General features: G+C 50.6%; 3 protein-coding genes across 7 annotated transcripts; 2 read left to right on the top strand and 1 right to left on the bottom strand.

Annotated features, from left to right (window-relative positions):
- The first annotated feature begins 408 nt into the window (after window positions 1-408).
- DPAGT1 (dolichyl-phosphate N-acetylglucosaminephosphotransferase 1) lies at window positions 409-7,802 on the top strand. The gene is made up of 9 exons (XM_074215234.1): window positions 409-748; window positions 1,311-1,431; window positions 1,946-2,159; window positions 2,728-2,874; window positions 4,142-4,226; window positions 4,614-4,802; window positions 6,819-6,906; window positions 7,021-7,176; window positions 7,319-7,802. The coding sequence occupies exons 1-9, from the start codon at window positions 585-587 to the stop codon at window positions 7,382-7,384; spliced, it is 1,230 nt and encodes a 409-aa protein (XP_074071335.1). The 5' UTR covers window positions 409-584; the 3' UTR covers window positions 7,385-7,802.
- A 2,689-nt stretch (window positions 7,803-10,491) lies between these two features.
- Window positions 10,492-12,295, top strand: H2AX (H2A.X variant histone). The gene has a single exon (XM_074215232.1). The coding sequence runs from the start codon at window positions 10,880-10,882 to the stop codon at window positions 11,315-11,317; it is 438 nt and encodes a 145-aa protein (XP_074071333.1). The 5' UTR covers window positions 10,492-10,879; the 3' UTR covers window positions 11,318-12,295.
- HMBS (hydroxymethylbilane synthase) lies at window positions 11,787-18,442 on the bottom strand. 5 transcript variants are annotated; one of them, XM_074215229.1, is made up of 14 exons: window positions 18,333-18,440; window positions 16,199-16,252; window positions 15,772-15,844; window positions 15,356-15,405; window positions 15,211-15,266; window positions 14,230-14,307; window positions 13,902-13,979; window positions 13,705-13,780; window positions 13,419-13,532; window positions 13,143-13,181; window positions 12,803-12,922; window positions 12,585-12,638; window positions 12,309-12,395; window positions 11,787-12,227 (listed from the first exon to the last, which is right to left on the bottom strand). In XM_074215229.1, exons 1-14 carry the CDS (start codon window positions 18,360-18,362, stop codon window positions 12,054-12,056), a joined length of 1,083 nt encoding a protein of 360 aa, XP_074071330.1. In that variant the 5' UTR covers window positions 18,363-18,440; the 3' UTR covers window positions 11,787-12,053. The 5 variants fall into 5 exon arrangements, with proteins under 5 accessions (XP_074071330.1, XP_074071328.1, XP_074071329.1 ...); XM_074215227.1 differs by lacking the exon at window positions 18,333-18,440 and adding an exon at window positions 17,608-17,929; XM_074215228.1 differs by lacking the exon at window positions 18,333-18,440 and adding an exon at window positions 16,475-17,563.
- Between the last annotated feature and the right edge of the window lie 184 nt (window positions 18,443-18,626).

Genomic DNA, 18,626 nt, shown 5'->3' with positions numbered 1-18,626 from the left:
GGCTGGCCACGGGAGGCCTGACGTGGAGCCCGACTAGAGGAGACGGCGGGCACGCACTAGGAAGAGCCCGTGGCCACGTGGTGCGGCGAGGCGACCATCTTGAAAAAGGGCGAGGAGCGACTTCCCGCCGGGCACGGGCCGGGTCCCTTTTCTCGCAGCCCAGCCGCGAAGAGTTACCCTCCCTGCGGCGCGCCGTCTTTGCCCCGATCGCTCGGAGGGAGGGCGGCCCGTGGCCCTGCGCCGCCCGCCGCCGCCTCTGCCCGCGAGAAAAATGGCCGCTCGGCGCCCTCACGCTGCAGCCGGCACAGAGGAAGTGGCAGCGCGAAAAGAGTCCGGCTGGAAACTCCGGCCGGGCAGGTGCGGCGAGGGAGTGGCCCGAGAGGCAGCCCGCTCCGGAGCTGGGCCCGGCCGCCTCGGCAGCCGCCTCGCGAGCCCCGCCGGCCCGCCGCTCCCCCGCGGCCCCGGGCGCCGCAGCCCGTGGCCGGCCCCCGTCGCCTAGGAGGGCCCCGCATACCGGCGGGCTGTGGTCCCCGGGCCCCCCGAGCGGGCTCCTGGCGGGGCTCAACCCCGCTAGGGCGCCTTTCATGGCCATGATGCGGCCCTTCCCGGCGCTGCCGCTGCTCATCAACCTGGGCGGCTCGCTGCTGGGCTTCGTGGCCACGCTCACGCTCATCCCGGCCTTCCGGGGCCACTTCATCACGGCTCGCCTCTGCGGCCTGGACCTCAACAAGACCAGCCGGCAGCCCATGTGAGCGGCGCGGAGCGGGCGGCGGCGGGGCGGCGGGGCGGCGGGGCGGCGCGGAGCGGGCAGGGCCGGGGCGGCGGCGCGGAGCGGGCAGGGCCGGGGCGGCGGCGCGGGCGGGCACCGGAGGGGAGGGGAGGGGGCAGGAGGGGGCCGCCGGAGGAGGCGGCAGGGGGCAGGAAGGAGACCAGGGAAGAAAAGGGAAAGTCGGGAGCAGAAATGGGGGATCCCGGCTGAGGTGACACTAGAGAGAGCTAAAAACTGCAAGTTCCAGGGACAGGAGAAGCTTCTGAGAAAGCAGGATGGAGGAGAGCTTGGAAAGAGGCCTGGGACCTCTGGTCTGGAAGTGACAGACGTAGGCTGAGGCAGATACTAGGACCTGGGCAAGAGATGCTACTGCTCAGAGATCAAGGATGCCTCGAGGGGAGAGAATGCATATTAAGAATGGTTTCCTTGGAAATAGGCTTTTCATGCCTTAGCTGTGAGAGGAGGGGAGGATATGGACTCTACAATCTGGTTCTAGGGAGTAACACCCTTCTCCCCACTCCTCACCTGCCCTGTGTCACAGCCCAGAATCCCAAGGTGTCATCAGTGGTGCAGTTTTCCTCATCATCCTCTTCTGCTTCATCCCTGTTCCCTTCCTGAATTGCTTTGTGGAGGACCAATGTAAGGCCTTCCCCTACCAAGAGGTTAGTGAGCCTGGATCAAGGGATGCTCCTTTGATGGGGGCAGGAGAGAGTTGACACAATCTAGATTTCTCAGGGGGTGGGCTGTTTTGTTTTTTTTTTCTGGGGGAGGGGGCACAATATATGAGAGGACTGGTGGAACATGAACTGAACAGCATGGGGTGGCTATTGGGAAGAAGACTTAATTTGGACATTTCAGTTTGAATCCCAGTTAGTAACTCCAAGGCTTTCTCCCCATCAGTAGAGTAGAAATAAGGACCTCATGAGGGTGTTTTTGAGGAAAGCATTTTTTATTTTTATTTTTTTTAGGTTTTTGTGAGGTTAAGTGGCTTGCCCAAGGCCACCCAGCTAGGCAATTCCACCTGGCCACCCCAAGGAAAGCATTTTTTGCAAATCTGAAATGCTATAGAAATGTGAATGTTGAGCAGGCTGAGGAGTTTGCCCTTGGGCTGTTAGGGAGAACCTGGATGGAGGGGTAGAGGGAAAGACTTAAATCACCTCTCTTGTTTCTCCCCAGTTTGTGGCCCTGATAGGCGCCCTGCTTGCTATCTGCTGCATGATCTTTCTGGGCTTTGCTGATGATGTGCTGAACCTGCGATGGCGACACAAGTTGCTACTGCCCACGACTGCCTCACTACCTCTCCTCATGGTTTATTTCACCAACTTCGGCAATACTACAATCGTGGTGCCAAAGCCTTTCCGATCCATGCTTGGCCTGCATCTGGACCTTGGTGAGAATCCCCATTCCTGCCTCCCAGAATCCTCCTTTCCTCATGGCTCTTCTCTCTGAACCTTGGGACCCTCTTGCTATATCAGTGCCCTGGCTGTGTATCTTCTCAGTTCATGTCTGGAAGCCTTTGCTTTTACTGATCCTCATCTCCCTCTATGTTTTCCTTCTGCCCTGACATCCTCCATCTCTATCCCCTGCTCTGGGTTCACTTTAGGGCCTTGTAAACATAATTTTTCAAGTAATCAAGCATTTATTAGGTATCTATTATATAGGATACAAATACAAAAAGAGACAACCCTGCGCTCAAGGAGCTTATGTTCTACTGGAGTGGGGGGATACATGTTCACAGATTTTTATAAAAATACAGTATAAATATATAAATTTAATTCAGAGTGATTTGATGAGGGGTGGGGAGCCAGAGGACAGGAACTAAAATTTGGACTCAGAAAAGACCTCTTTGAAAGAGATGATGCTTGAGCCAAGCCTTTAAGGGAGGCAAGAGTTCCCCAAAGTGGAGGTCAGGAGGGAGATCCATCTGTCTCCCTGGTAACTATTTTTTCCTTCTCCAGGCATCCTGTACTATGTCTACATGGGACTATTGGCTGTGTTCTGTACCAATGCTATCAATATCTTAGCAGGAATTAATGGGCTGGAGGCTGGGCAGTCTCTAGTCATTTCTGCCTCCATCATCATCTTCAATCTGGTAGAGCTTGAAGGTAAGTTTGAATGTGGAGGGGGAGGAGAAGGAGGACAGGACTGGAAGTGTAGAGGAGTGAGCAGTTTATAACTGGGGAATTCAGAAGGGAAGAAAATGAGAACAAAGACAGTCAATAAAATTGGTCGTTTTGTAATGTTAGGGAATGTTATCTCATTTATCTAATGTTATCTCAGAAGATCTGTCTAAATCTGGTTCTGTCCCTGGGTAGCTCTGTGACCTGGGGAGGGTGAAGGGGTGGGGTTCACTTAAACCCTCTAATTCTCATTCACATTGAATCATATAAATAGAATATCAGAGATGAAAAGAACCTTGGAAATGATCTTAGTTGTGATTCATTTTGGATTCTTTGATAAATGTTTTATTGATGCTCTTTTCTTTCCTGCATCACTGTCACTTCCCAGTGACTCCTGGAGGTCATCTAGTCCAGTCTGCTCATTTTAAAGATGAGGACACAGAGTCTCAGAGAAGGGCAGTGGCTTGTCCACGGTCACATGGCTAGTAAGTGGCAAAGCCAGGATAGGAACTGCATTCTGGCTTGTAGTATAGCAGTCTTTCTACTGTGCCACATATACTTGGAGAGCATTTTAAGGTTTGTAAAAACTTTTGACATGTAGTATCCAGTTGAGTTAATTATTATTGCTTGGCAATAGGGATATGGAGATGAGAAATGAGTTGATATTATGCCATACTGGTCTATTTATCAATAAAATGCTAATACTGGTACTTCCTATCTCACACGGAAACAGTTGGTAAACTCTAATGTGCTATGTAAATGGGAGTTGTCATCATTCTTGAGAAACAGAGTAGTGTGGTAGAAGGTGTGCTGGACCCAGCATCAAGAGACCTGGGTTTAAAGCCCAGCTCCAACTCTGTGACCCAGGCAAGTCACCTGACCTCTCATTCTCTATGTTGTCATTTGTAAAATGGGGATAATAAGGTATTTACCCCACCTATATCACTGGGTTGTAAAAAAAAAAGTGCTGTATAAACCTTAAAGTGCTATAGAAATATGAAGTATTGTAATGCAAATTGTTATTGATAAATAACCTTCATAATGTATATATGGTGAAAATAGTTTTGGTAAGCTTTATGGAAGAAATGAAATATCATAAGTTGCCTGAAGGAAAAGCAGCACTGCAGCATGCATAGTGGATTGGAGAGGGTGCAGAGTAGTTTGGGGCCTAGGTCCGGATCAGGAGCTCAGCATTAAGCTGAAGGAGCAATTTTTCACCTGGATGATTTTTCCCTTTTCCCTGTTCTGAAAGGTGATTACCAAGATGACCACGTCTTTTCTCTTTACTTCATGATTCCATTCTTCTTCACCACTTTGGGACTGCTGTATCATAACTGGTAAGGGGCTATGCAGAGGGCAGATGTGGCCATAGTGTTGGTGGGAGCTTAGGCCAGGTGCTGAAGGATTTTTGCATCTGTTCCAGGATTTTTTTTCTGGGTCCTCAATCAATCCTAACCCATGGGGAAGTCTGTGTGTCAGGGAAGGAGTACTTAGGAATAACTAGAAATTCTGACCCCAGACTATCAGGGACAGGAGGAAGTGGGGGGGGGGGCGACTTGGTGAGAAGATGGAGGGGACAGGGAATGTTTTAGCCACAGGTCAAATTTTGATGCTCACAAAATCAAGTAAGGGATACTGGGTATGGGGATGGGAAATGTTGCCTGCCTGGTGATAAAGGTTGGTGATGCCCGCTGCTCCTGTTTCAATTCATCTCTTTTCCTTAGGTATCCATCCCAGGTGTTTGTGGGCGACACTTTCTGCTACTTTGCAGGCATGACCTTTGCTGTGGTGGGCATCCTGGGGCACTTCAGCAAGACAATGCTCCTCTTCTTTATGCCCCAGGTGTTCAACTTCCTTTATTCCCTTCCACAACTTTTCCATATCATCCCTTGTCCACGCCACCGTGTGCCCAGGTAACTTTTCTACATGGAATTATGAGGGAAAGGGAAGGAAGGAGACCCTTGAGTGTCATATATTCATATAACAAAGGAATCTAGATAATGGCTTTGAGGAATAGTCCTAACGCAAGATGGCATTTAATCAGACATAAAGATCAGGTCTCCTGTAATTCTGTATAAGTACATGGATGAAGGTTCACAAAGTGCATTGTTATAGACTAGCAAATGATACTGAGTTCTGGTTATGACCCCCCTCCCCCTTCAGCCTTACCATATTATGATGCATGTGACTCAATGGGAAGATCAGTTAAAAAATAAAAATTGTCATTAGATCTAATTTCATTAGATTAGTCCGAACAGCCTTGTTGAGATTGCCAAAACTATGAGGAAGCTTTTGCTGTTCTTTAGTTCATTATCCTTTCCCCAGATCTCTTTTTCTCTCTTGCTGATTTAGCTGCTTCTTCTAATAATGGTGATATGACTTACACAATATGTTTATTATAGTTAGAGATACATTGTGCAAAGATATCCTTCTCACTTGCCTTTTCCAAAACATTCTACCCCATGGTTTGATTTGATAGAAAACTGGGCTATTGGTGATAGTCTGGATGCTGCAGGAGTCTCTTGGACTTTGAATTGGTTTCTCTTCCTCCTATATTATCTATGCTGGAACTAGCACCAGCATGTGATTTCTGGTGATAGAATGTGACAGCCTTACTCACCTACCTGGGGAGGTTGTGACAAAAAATAACTATATAGATCTGGTCATTGGAGTCTACTTTAAATCCTGAAGTCATGATTAAGAGGGACAGCTGAGGGGCAGCTAGGTGGTGCAGTGGATAGAGCCCTTGCCCTGGAGTCAGGGGTACCTGAGTTCAAATCCAGCCTCAGACATTTAATAATTACCTAGCTGTGTGGCCTTGGGCAAGCCACTTAACCCCATTGCCTTGCAAAAAAAAACAAAAACAAACAAACCTAAAAAACAGGGACAGCTGGGAGGATTCATATTTTGCTGATACAGGTGAAATTCATGGACCAGCACAAAGCATTTGCCAAGAATGTTTCGGTTAATCTAGAATGAAAGTCAGAGATTTCTTTGTAGTTCCAACCATAAAGGGTGAGATCAGCCATATTCTTCCCATGACTAGCTGGACAGCTTCTAGGAGGCCAAAAAAAAGTCTCTGGGTTCTGGGGTCAGTGTGATTGAAGGTGGAAGGTCTGAGAGGAAAGACTGGACTGATGATTCTTGAAATGGTGTGTGCCCAAGAAGCACATAAAGATTTCCTTTAATGGTGCTGCCATTTACCTCATCCCCCATGTTCATAAAACTTTAAAATTATCATTGTTTTCTCTTTTCTCGCATACCAATCAAATACCTAATACTGCCAGAATTTCTTTTATGCATCAATCCTCTTTGGAATCCCTCAGTAGATCACTCTTTGTCCCCTGAGTAAAAGTCATACTGCTTTGCCTGGCATTCTTGGCCCTCTGAAATCTGGCTCTCACTGCCTTTAGTTTTTCTCCTATATCCTGTGCTCCAGTGAAACTGAACTGTTTGTTACCTTATTCAAATTTTCTACTTTGCCTTTTTCCAGGCTTTAATGTCCAATTTCTTCCTGCTCCCCCATCTTCCCTTTTGCCTTCTCTCAATTATGACACAGCCTGTCCTCCTTCCTTTACCTTTCAATCATTTATATGGGCCTTATTTACCTTCTTACTTTCCCCCCACCCCAATTTGTGTATGCCACATTCCTTGACTAGATCTTAATCTCCATAAAGACAGGAGGTGTCTCATCTACTCCGTTTACCTTTCCTCCAGTGCCTACCATAGGCCCTTGTTGACCTGAATGCCTGACATGTACATATTTTCAGGACTGTAAAGCACTTTATTAATAGACCTGTGAGGTAGAACTATTATAATCCTCATTCTACAGAGGAGGAAATTGGAATTCAAAGAGGATCTGAGGTTTCTACCACCAGGAAGGACTTCTACCATGCTCTACTGACTCTGTCACCTCATTTCCTCCACAGGCTCAACACCAAAACAGGGAAGCTGGAGATGAGCTATTCTAAGTTCAAGGCCAAGAACCTTTCTCTCTTGGGCACTCTCATTCTAAAGGTAAAGGTGACTCAGGCCAGTGCTCAGGCATTCTGTGGGACTCATGCCTGAGCAGGCCTGGGGGGGGGGGGTCCCTTGGACTGATGATCAACCCCCAACCCTCTGCTTCTCCAGGGGGCAGAAGCCCTTCGCCTGGTGGCAGTCCGTCGAGGTGAAAATGAGGCAGGGGCCTACATTGAATGCAACAATATGACCCTCATTAATTTGCTCATCAAGATCCTGGGACCCATTCATGAAAGAAATCTCACGTTGTTGCTTCTGCTCCTGCAGGTAATTCCAGTGAGCCAAGATGGGCATTGTAGCCATCCCTCTTATTTTATTTTTTTCTTGTTTTTCCAAAAATCCTCTCCCTGACCTGGTCACCTCCCTAAGGTCTCCTCTCTGCCTCCTTTTCTCATCTTTCTCTTTGCAGATTCTGGCTAGTGCTATCACGTTCTCCATTCGATACCAGCTCGTTCGACTCTTCTATGATATTTGAGTCCTTGACCGTGACTCTTTCCTACATAACCCTCTGTGCCCATCTCATGTGGATCCCCTTTTGGACCAAGACTGTATTCCCCATAAGCCTGTTGGGCTTCTCCCCATCCATTTCTGTCCTCAGATTCTCTCCTCAGGAGGTATCCTACCCTCAATGATTATTTATTGATTGTATTTGCCCTCTGGCCTCCCTTGAATTGACATTTTCTCCCCCTCCTTCCTTTCTGGAAGCCTCCTCGGGGCAGGAGGTAACAACTTTTTGGAAGCTTCGTTGCCTCTAAGGATCAGGCTAAGTCCGTGGGTCCCAGGAAACAGGCCTAAGCAAGGGTTGTGTGAATTGATGTGTTAATTGGGAATTAAGCATTTTGATTAAAAAGGAGCAACCTGGGTTGCTCCTTCAGTGATAATAAATGTGTTTGGTTCACTTTTTTAACTGTTAAGTGTGGCTCTTGTTTTCAATTGATTTTGTATATGGTGGGACACTTACTGCTACCTTCCCCCATTAGGCAAACTTCAATTCCTGATCACTCTCTTATCTTCTTTCTTCTAATCAGGTGTATCCAACCTTAGGCCATCAGCTGATGCGTTTGCTGTGCTCTGTGTTGGTGTAGTTTGCATTGAATTCGTGAATGGGTATTGAATTTTCCATGGAGTCCCTTAAGGGGTTTTTGTTGAGCACTTTAGCCCAGAAGAGCTAAAAAGTTGGATACCCCTGCATCTAGATACTGTGCTTCCCTTCCCTACTGGTGGGGAAAACTACTTACTTAGATAAGTCATGTAACAGCCCATGTGGAAAATTACATTGAAGAAAAAATCTCAGGTGGAATAGCTGTCTTCAAACTGTCTTTGAAAAATTGTCACATAAAAGGACTTATTTTGCATAGTCCCATTATCAGTGAATTGAGTTATACAGGCACAGGTTTGGACTTAGTGAGAGAAAACTTTTAAAAACCAAACACTTTATCAGAGCTATCCAAAAATGTGCTGAACTGCTTCAACAAGTGATGATTGTAGTGAGCTGGTCAGCCGCTGGAAGCTATTCAAGAAGAGGTTGGCTCATCCCTTGTCAAGGCTGCCCCTAACAAGATGGATTGATTGAAGCAAGGGTGTATTAAGTGCTTACTAAGTACAAAGCAAAGTGCTAAGTGCTGGGATGCACTTAGAAGAGTCAGGCAGCCCCTCCTCCCAGGAGTTTATATTCCAATGGAGGAAATGCCAAGGGGGAGCTTTTAGTTAAAAGTCAGAAAGAGGGGCAGCTAGGTGTCACAGAGGATAGAGCACTGACCCTGGAATCAGGAGCACCTGAGTTCAAATTCAGCCTCAGACACTTAATTACCTAACTGTGTGGCCTTGGGAAAGCCACTTAACTGTTTGCCTTGCAAAAAAAACCTAAAAAAAAAAGGAAAAACCCTATGGCTTTTAGGGGGGCAGCAGCAGAGGAGCTGGCAGTGCCTTGGCTTTAATGTGACTTACACTGATGAAATTGTATCCATTGATGATGTTTAACTATTTGGCAGTGCCAGGGACGTTGGGGGCAAGATCTTTTCTGGATCTTCAGGTGTTGGGGTTGCTGCACCTGCAGGAACAATTTATGGGCTCTCACTCTTCTGGGGCTGCTTCTCAGGATGACGGCTGAGGGTTGTGGGCAGGAAGCCTTGGTCCAAGCTTCTTGTGTTCACAGTCCTGAGCTGTCTCCATGAAGGGCAGGGGTGGGGATGTTGGTCAAAGTGGTGGTAGTGGCTTGACTTGCCCTTGCCCTGTGTCTCCTCATGGTGTCTTTTCTGTTTCATCTAGGCTGGTTTGCCAACCTTCTGTGTAGCCTTAGTGGGGATTGCTGACCCTTTACCCCAGGAGTCAGCTATTTCCCCTGGATTTGTGGGCTGGACTGATGGTCTGGGGATTGCTGACCCTCCTGGGGCTTCCTGTACCTATCTGCCAATTGGTGGCAATTGTTTCTGGTAGAGCTGACAAAGCTTGAAAGGGAGCATCATTTTTTTTAACTAAAATTTTGAGTGGAAGTAAAGAATAAGGGAGAAAGATATAGGATCAAAAGGTGGAAATCTGAAAGGTAAATAGAGTTTTTCTCTAAGAGGAAAATGCCTTGAAAAAGTTATTAGAACTAAAGAGAGGTAGAATAGACTGCTATGATGGGTTCTCTTTCCTGGATGTCAAAACTTGAAGCTGAGGCGTATATTGTGTAGCAGATTGGATTCTATTCAAGCTTTGGGTGGGTGGGTGGGTAGATGGATGTGTGGTAAAAATATTTAAGCGCTTACTGTGTTCAGTTTTGGTTCAGACTTTGACCCATTGGGGGTTTTCTTGGCAAAGATCCTGAAATGGTTTGCCATTTCCTTCTCTAGAACATTTTACAGATGAAGAAACTGGAGGCAGAAACCACCCCCCACCCCATGCACACACGACAACAAATGTGTAAAGCACTGTGCTAAGTGCCAAGAATGTCATTAGAAAATTAGAAAATGATGGAGTGCCTGCTCCCAAGAAGCTCACATTCCAAAGAAAGGGGCAAAATAGCTTCAAAAGTCCCCCTTCATTTTGATACTGATTTTAGAAGATCCTAATTTGGGGGGGGGGTTGTAGCCCATCCAGTTGGTGGATTTCCTTCCCGCCTCATCGAAACCCATTGAAGCAGGGCTTGGACTTTGACCTAAGGGGCAGGGCAGAAGGGAAAAAATTCAAAGCATAATTTTTTAGAAAAGATTTAATTACTTTTCTTACACTTGGTTTCTACATCAGCTTCACTTAAGACACCTCTCCTAGTAAGAAGGAATGGGGGGTGGGGGGTGGGGGAAAGCTCCTCAGCCCCAGGTGAGCACCCGCTGTGCGTCGCTGCGGGACCGCTGGGTGGCGCTGTGGCCGAGCGCGGCACCGTCGGGGGAGGGGCAGCAGGTGCCAGACATCGGAATGAGACGGGGGCCAGCCCCGGGGGGTGCGGCTCCTTCGCCTCCGTGACCCCACTTTTGGGCTTCCTCGCAGACCCCGCAGCCGACTGCCCTTTCCTTCTCCGGCTCGCTGTGCACAGGCGGAAACTGAGTCCAGCAGGGTCACTCTGGACGCGCCCCGCGGGCCGCCCCCTTCCTTCTCGGCGCCGGTACCGTTTGAACCTCGCGCGCTTCCGCCTGATTGGCGGTCTGGCGGAGCGGGAAGCCGGGGGTGGGGCGCACGGCCCGCCTTCTAGTTTGCCACTCACGATCCTATTCCCCGGTAAGAAGGGTTTTCAAATCCAACCAATCGGGAGGCACGCTCGCACGCTCGAGAGGAGGAGCCCGAGGAGCACCTCTAGCCAATCGGAAGCGGTCGCTGGACGATCCAGCCAATAAGTAAGCCAAGGCCGCGGTGACCGGCTGCCTTAAAGGCGGCCGCTTGGCCCGCGCGCCGGCATCCAGATTGCGGCGAGAGCTGGCGAGCGTGGGTGCGCACGCGCAGCCGTTACCCGCGGTGATCCTCTCCAGAGCAGTCCGGCGCTTCGTACGTTAGCATGTCGGGTCGCGGCAAGACCGGCGGGAAGGCCCGCGCCAAGGCCAAGTCTCGCTCCTCGCGGGCCGGGCTGCAGTTCCCCGTGGGCCGTGTGCACCGGCTGCTGAGGAAGGGCCACTACGCGGAGCGGGTCGGAGCCGGCGCGCCCGTGTACTTGGCCGCCGTGCTGGAGTACCTGACGGCCGAGATCCTGGAGCTGGCGGGCAACGCGGCCCGGGACAACAAGAAGACCCGCATCATCCCCCGCCACCTGCAGCTGGCCATCCGCAACGACGAGGAGCTCAACAAGCTGCTGGGCGGCGTGACCATCGCCCAGGGCGGCGTGCTGCCCAACATCCAGGCGGTGCTGCTGCCCAAGAAGAGCGGCGCCATCGCGGGGCCCAAGGCCCCGGGCAGCGGCAGCAGCAAGAAGAGCACGCAGGCCTCGCAGGAGTACTGAGCCCGGCCGGGCCGCGCCGGGCCCGCCCCACCACAAAGGCCCTTTTCAGGGCCGCCTCCCCCTCACCGGGAGAGCTGAGCACCGGCGCCCTCCTCGCTCCTCCCCCGCGCGGCGCGGCGCGGCGCGGCGAGGCGGCCCGCCCCGACACAGCCCCCGCCCGGACCCCGGCCTCCGGTCGGCGACTGGAAGCCCTCGGAGGTCTGGAGTAACTTAATTTTATTAAACGTTTTCTGTATTTTCTAAGTGCAGTTTCTTGTCTTTCTTGAGCAACACTGGGCGCGGCCCGAGGGGCTCCCCGGGTCCCACAGGCCAGCCCGTGTAAGCCAGAGGCCGGGGCCGCCTTTGCCTCGGGGGCCTTTGGGTCGGAATGTTAGAACCGTTTTTGTATGTGAATCCTGGGGCCCAGAGCAGGAATCTGATCGTCCACCCCCCTGCCTTTGTCTAGGCCCAAATAAAAGTTCCACCAGAGTAAATAAAAGGCGTTTTATTGACAGGTTTGTTACATTCAACATCCGACTCCACCAGAAGCGGACGGTCCCCCAGCCCCAGGAATTACTGAGGGGCTGGAACAAGGCACTGGGATGCTTAGCAGCAACAAGGTCCCCTTTCCCACACCTGAGTCCTGGGTGATGAAGTTTTTCTGCCGGGGGAAGTCCCTTTCGAGTTAATGGGGGGAGGGGTTCAGGGCACCCCAAAAAATTCTGTTATGAGCAGAAAAATGCCTTCAGAGCTAGGTTTAGTGGGCATCGTTGAGCTGTCTTGCTACATCCAAGATCTTCTTGGCTCCCTTGTTCAGCAGCAGGTTAGCAAGACTGATGCCCAGGTTTTCAGCTGCCGTTTGGGCTCCCTGAGGTATATTCCGGGCAGTGATGCTCACCCGCTGCATATCATCCTCTGGGCCGTCTTCATGCTAGAGAGAAGTGAATTAGCATAGAAGGTGTACAGCGGAGCCCTTGTTTGCCCTCCCCTCGAAGTCTAAGGGGCCTGGTACCTGGGCCAAGATGTTGATGGTTGTCTGCATGGTTTCCTTCAGACTATCTGAGCCATCCAGACTCCACACTCCTCCAGTCAAGTATAGCTGGAACACAACAGGTGGCTCGGTCTTAGAGGGAGGTCCGCCGGGGGCACAGAATTGTCATATTTAATTTTTGTATACTCTAAAGTAACAGTAGGCTATTAAAGCTAACCGGCAGCCATTCCTTAGGGAAAGGTGATTTAGGTGGTCTGTCCCAAGCTGTATTTAAACCAAGACAAAATAAACACTTACCTGCTCATCCTTGAGAACTGTATGGACTGCCACAGGCACGCTGCAACCTCCTTCCTATATAACAAGACCATGGTTTTGAGTTCCCAGAACTCTACCAATATGTTTTAATTGGAAAGGGGGATTCCACTATCAGATTTTCCCAACATTCATCTAGTTGGCTGATGTTTACTTTGTGTATAGCATACCCAGGTACACCCTCCCCAAGTGAAAGGTCCTACCAGGTGCCTCAGGAAGGCCCTCTCAGCAATGCAGCGGAGCAAGGTCTCGGGATCATGGAGCACCCCAACCAAATCCAGTACTTCCTGGTCCTTGGCTCGCACCTCAACGCCCAGGGCCCCCTGAGGAGAAACCCTGCATTGCATCAGGCCTTTCCTTTTACCCCAAACCTAACCTGGTTCGGGATGGGGCTGCCAAAATGATTTCCCAGTGAATCCCAGCTCTCCCCAGCTGCAGGGGAGAGAAGCCCAAAGGCTACCAGCCTTAGTTAGGAACAGGAGGAAGAACCCAAAATGCCCACACCCCCCGGAGCTCCAAGGTGGCTCTGGCAACTGAGCATACCTGGCCCACAGCATAGAGACATTCTTCAGGATACAGGAGCTGGAGGAGTAGAGCAGGCGGTCAGTTGTGGACACAAAGACAGGGGACCCTGCCAAGCACTATGACTGAGCAAGGCTGAAGCCCAGACTCTGGGTTCCCATCTAGAGCTGGTTTTCCCATTTAGATGATAATGTTTGAGTGAAGGGTAAGGTGATCTTGAGAAGCTAGAGGGAGGGTTGATTTAGCACCTAACATAAATATAAACCCTCCTGGTAATAAGTGATGGGAAAAACTCACCTGCCCTACCCGGTTCTGCCAACCCATACGTTGCAGTCCAGCTGCTGCAAGGATGATGGCACTAAATTCCTGCTGTTCATCCAGCTTCCGAAGCCGAGTATTAAGATTCCCTCTCTGCAGAAGTAGTGTTAAGGGCTACCACTGAGGTTTCTCCTAGCTGGGATGCTTCAGGTATCCAAAGCCTACTTCCCTTGGCTGTTTGCATGTCAGTCAGTGAAAACAGCCCTTCCTACTTACAGACATTTCCAGCCCTTATTATGTCCACCTCATACTGCCAAAAGGATACAATACTTTTGAATTCCAGATGTGGAAATTTCCTCTGCAACTGAGCTGCTCTACGAAGGGAGCTCGTCCCTACCACACTGTAAAGTCAGGGTTTAGGGTAGAAGTTAGCAGTGAGTAACCCTAACTGATCCTTCCCCCTTTCCTTCTTCAGCATCTGCCTTCCCATTCTAATTTCAGTGCTCCTTTTCAGACTCTTACCTCTTCTCTGGCAAAGTACCCAAGGTCTGCCCAGCATATTTAGGGTGGAAGATAACAGCATCATAGGGGCTCTCCCGCCTAGGGTGGAGAGGAAAGGGTTTTAAAGTGGGGAACTGGTAAGGTATTTGATCAGTTCACTACTCTGATTTGAGTCATCCCAATCTCTCTTCAAAGAAACAACCAAAAACTGAACAGTGATCTCCTAAGGTGTATTTAAAACTCTCCCAAGTCAAGAGAGTAACAGTGAAGTCAAAAAGAAGGTAACAGAAGGCTAAACATGAGGCGCACACCGCTCTCCAATCCCCTAGAATTCAAGATCGCCTCTTACTTGCAGACAGCACCAATAGTAAAGGCTGGGGGCAGGATAGTGGGCAAGTCCTTCAGGGAATGTACAACCAGGTCCACTCTGAAAGAACAGAGCCAGGGAGATGAAAACAAAAGTTAAAACAAGGGACAGTTTCCCATTACCTCCTAATCCCCTCAATGCTTTGGTAGAATGAGGACCAGAAAGACTAATCACAACTCCTATTTCTAAAACACTCCTTTCCCCACCTCACCCCAACCAACTTGTGCAGGAGATAAGTGGAAGCATTTATTTTACAGATAAGGAAATGAGCTCAGAAAAAAAGAAGAGCCCAGTCAAGGTCACATGGCTAGTGAAGTGCTGGGGTTGGTATTGGAACCCAGGTGTCCTGACTCCAAATTCAGACCTCCTTCCACAATACAGTACTACCCTACACTGCCTCTCAGAAACCAGGTTGGGAAGGGTCTTTTCTTTTTACCCAGATGCCCAAACACCATGTTTTTGTACCACTGGGCCAAGATATGGCAGTCACTTATATTCTAAACTAAGAGCTCACTCCAGGTCCCTGCCCTTTAGGAAACTGAGGACAGGGCTATAGTACCAGAAAAGAAGGCATAGTCTTTCTTTCTTTCTTTCTTTTTTAGGTTTTTGCAAGGCAAATGGGGTTAAGTGGCTTGCCCAAGGCCACACAGCTAGGTAATTATTGTGTCTGAAGCCAGATTTGAACCAAGGTACCCCTGACTCCAGGGCCAGTGCTTTATCCACTGCGCCACCTAGCTGCCCCTGGTATAGTCTTTCAACTCCCAAACCTACTCCTCCTGAAGTCCACCCTTGGCCCATATCTTCAGGGTACTAAACCCTTTGGTCTTTATAGCAAACAGGTCCTGGGGCAGCTGTGATCCCAGGAAAGTAGAAGAATAGTGGGGAGGTGGCACTCTACCAAGGCACTGAGAGTCCTGGGTTGGCCTTAAGGGTCTACCTCTCCTGCCCCACTCCTTCACTTACTCATTCTTTTCCAAGGCGTATTCCAATTCTTTAGTGAAGAGACTTTTCTCCCCAATCTGTCAGGATAAAGAGAAGAGCACTGTAAAATCCATGGAGTTGGGAAAGCTGAATGGAGACCAGTAGAAGTTGGAGAAGGAAGGGTTACCTTAGAGAGGGCAGTATCCAGGATCTTGTCCCCAGTGGTGGACATTGCAACTATAAATAAGAGTGATCAGTCAGTCAACACATATCTCAGGACTTGATATGTCCTCTACTTTACTCCCACCATGAAGCGAGCTGTACTAGGCCCTGGGGTAGAGGAAAGAATACTCTCTCTGCATGGGGAGGTGGCGGTGGAGGACCAAACTCAAACAGGATATAATAAGGACCAGATGAGTTATACAGACAATAGGAAAATACTGTCCACCATAGTGGACTGATCAGGAAAGATTGCAAGAAGTAGAGAGCAATGGTTTAAACTAGTTCTTCCATAGGTTAGAATTTAGAAGGATTATAGATTTTGCCTATGGAAGTTTCCCTCTGCTAATTCCCTCTCTCCCCTGGAATCGAATGAGAACTCACTGATTTCAAACTGCAGACCAGGGTAGAGGTCCTTCAGCATTGCCACCACACTGTCAGTCTGTATTCTTGCCAGCTGGGAAGCAAAGACCTGGGTCAGTCCTGCCCTTCCCTCCCTAAAGCCCAGGAGGCTAGTCCAAGACATATAACAAACACCAGACCAGGGAAATCCTGAGGGGCATAGACCAGAGAGGACAATTGTGATACAGGTGATCTGACCCAAGAACCTTCTGGGTGAGGCAGGACTCCCCTCAGTGCTCCCTCTCCAAAAAAAAAAAAAAAAAATCCAGCCTTGGATTATTTCTCAGGAGAGATCAGACTAAAGTCTGTCTTCTGTAGCCTCCTTCTCAGACTTCTGTAGCCTCCCTCTCAGAGTGATCCCCCAAACTCAGATTCCATGTGCCTATGATAGCAGGAACCCCTATCCTACCTGGCTCTTGCGAGTACCCACACGGATCACTTTCATCTTTGAACTGTTTTGGTTCTGTGGAGATAAAACCCAGAGTTATTACCCTTTTCTAAACCCTTTCCCCTGAAAACCCAGAGTTTTGAATCGAGAGAGACCTCAAGAGGCTGCTGAAAGGCTACTCCAACAGTCTTGCATGTGGATTTAAGTGTAGCTTATTTTTTTCTGGGCAAGAGGGTTTACTCTGATGCCATCCTCTCTCTACCTTCTTCAATGTCTAATTTCAGGTGATCTTCTTACCTGGGAAGAATAAAGCTTTTCCAATGGCCAGAGGAAATGAAGCATACAAAGCAGTCAGAAGTTAATGCTACTATACCTCCCAACAGGACTGTGCCCTGAAAGAAGAGTCTGGGTAAGGGAGTACTTGAAGGAGGTCCTGGACCCACCCAGGTGGGGAGGGAGATAAGCGTCATCAGGCCAGCCACAAGGAGGGTGGGGTCAAAACTGGAAGGGGAGGGGGAGAAAGGGAAGGCAGGGGGAAAATGTTCTCTGGAGCAACACTGGAGGTGGCCACACACTGGGCAACTTGTGCTGAGTCACTAACAGTTGGAGAGAAGAGATCAGTGGCCCACACCAAAGTGGATCCACTTAGACAACCATTGGTGCTACTCAAATATGCCTATAACTGCTAATGCCCTAGAAACCTAGTCAGTGATGGAGTGAAACAAGAGAAGGAGGAGCCTAAGAAGAAGCAAATTATTCTCCATTGATCTAGTGCAGAGCACAAATCTCTGGTTTCACCAGCAAAGGGACCTGGAACCAGAAGGGACACATTCCTTCCTTTAGCTAGGATTCTCTGAGAATAGCTGCCAAGGGGTCAGGAAGGAGGCTCTATGCCCTGAAGGCCTAATTATGGGAGCATGTTTAATTGCAATTGAGTCTGGCCACTGCACCTGACACCAGTTTTCCCTGCCCTAAGGACCATCATCATGGAGGGGGGTTCTTATTTCAGCTGAGAATATAGTTCAAGAACTTGTCACCTTGCTGCTGTGAACCACAGACATCTCCCAAATAAACACATCCAAAGAGACTCTGAGCAAACCAGAGTCAAGACCAAAACCCCTTAACCTGCCTAATAGGGATCTCTGCTGTGTTTCAGCATGTTCACTGGACAGATGAGTGAGCCCACAGAAATGAGTCAAGAGCATTCCAGAGCTCAGAAATTCCATGGAGGAATACCCTGGCATACCAGAGAATCTCAGTTCTACTGAATGGCACGGACGGTGGAGATAAATTCCTCTTTTCTCCCCAGTATCCTAGATACACCTTGGCCAATCATGGTTTTGGTGTTCTCTCAGGGACCAGCAGTAGCCCCTGAGGATGACTTGAATCAAGTCATATTAGGATCAGCGGGAGGAAATGGAGGTATTTACCCAAAAGAAGCTGTCTTTAGATGCTAGGGAGGGTACCCTGCTTGGCTCCAGGCGACAGTGGCAGGAGTCTTCAGGCAGACTCTGACAACATGTCAGGGAGGCTGTTTTACTATGTGACCTCCGAGATCCCCTGGGGCTTATGATTATGGAGAAGCAGCTCCTGGTGAGGCTGGGGGACAGGTTAGGTGGGGCGCCGGACCAAACGGCTCCCCCAAACTCCGAAGCCTGGAGGGGGCCTGGGATGTGAAGCGGCGCAGCTGGGGCATCTGTAGGATGAGGGCCGGGGGCTGGTGAGGAAAATGAGAGAAGCCGCAATTCCGGGCGTGTGGGTGCCGCGCGCTCTGGCTGCGGGGCCCGGGGTGACGCCCGGCCTGGGGGCGCTTCACCCGGGCCGCGATCTGCTCCCGGCCTCAGTGTGCGCACTAAGGCGCGCTTCCCCGGGCCCGGGCCCGCGGAGCGCAGGAGGGCTGCGGGGCCCCGCCTCTGCCCCAGGCCGGCCAGACGCCTGGGCGCCCCCGGGGCTCCGGAGGCCCGGCCGCCCCCGCCCACCCGGGCCGCTCGGGCCGGGCCCGCGCCCGGCTCAGGCCCTTTAAGCGGCGCTCCAAGCCCGGCGCCGGGGACGGCCCTTCCGACCAATCGGCGGCCGAGGCCGCGGCCCGCAGCCAATCGCTTGCCCTTTCCTCGCGGAGTCGCAAACCGGGGCCGCGGGCCCGAGACTCACTCACCCCTGCAGCCGCGTCTCCGCTCGCGGACATGGCTAGCGAGGCCGGGGCGCCGGGCGACTCCCCGGCCGGGCCGCGGGACCTCGGGCCGGCTGGGGGCGGCCGGGGCGCCTTAGTCCGCGGGCTGCGGCCGCCTCCGGCTCCCGTCCCCGGCGGAGGCGTGCGTCACTTCCGCCGCGTCCCTTAAAGGGGCAGGCCCGGCGGCGCCGCCCGCTACCTGGGCTCCCGCTGAGCCTTAGGCAAGACCTCCCGGGGACGGGCCCTTAAAGAGAAAGCCGCCGCAGCCGAACAAAGCAG

Source organism: Macrotis lagotis, chromosome 1 (genome assembly GCF_037893015.1).
Source record: "Macrotis lagotis isolate mMagLag1 chromosome 1, bilby.v1.9.chrom.fasta, whole genome shotgun sequence".
Lineage (NCBI taxonomy): Eukaryota > Metazoa > Chordata > Mammalia > Peramelemorphia > Peramelidae > Macrotis > Macrotis lagotis.
This window is presented reverse-complemented; position numbering and strand designations above follow the sequence as displayed.

Excerpts from the sequence above, each read along its gene's own strand:
- DPAGT1 (XM_074215234.1), top strand. The coding sequence starts at position 585 with ATGGCCATGATGCGGCCCTTCCCGGCGCTGCCGCTGCTCATCAACCTG. Across the intron at positions 2,160-2,727 it reads TGGCCTGCATCTGGACCTTG|GCATCCTGTACTATGTCTAC; the intron begins GTGAGAATCCCC and ends TTCCTTCTCCAG. Across the intron at positions 7,177-7,318 it reads TGTTGCTTCTGCTCCTGCAG|ATTCTGGCTAGTGCTATCAC; the intron begins GTAATTCCAGTG and ends TTCTCTTTGCAG.
- H2AX (XM_074215232.1), top strand. The coding sequence starts at position 10,880 with ATGTCGGGTCGCGGCAAGACCGGCGGGAAGGCCCGCGCCAAGGCCAAG.
- HMBS (XM_074215228.1), bottom strand. The coding sequence starts at position 16,519 with ATGCTTCATTTCCTCTGGCCATTGGAAAAGCTTTATTCTTCCCAG. Across the intron at positions 13,781-13,901 it reads GGTACTTTGCCAGAGAAGAG|TGTGGTAGGGACGAGCTCCC; the intron begins GTAAGAGTCTGA and ends CTGACTTTACAG. Across the intron at positions 12,396-12,584 it reads CAGTTCTCAAGGATGAGCAG|CTATACTTGACTGGAGGAGT; the intron begins GTAAGTGTTTAT and ends GTTGTGTTCCAG.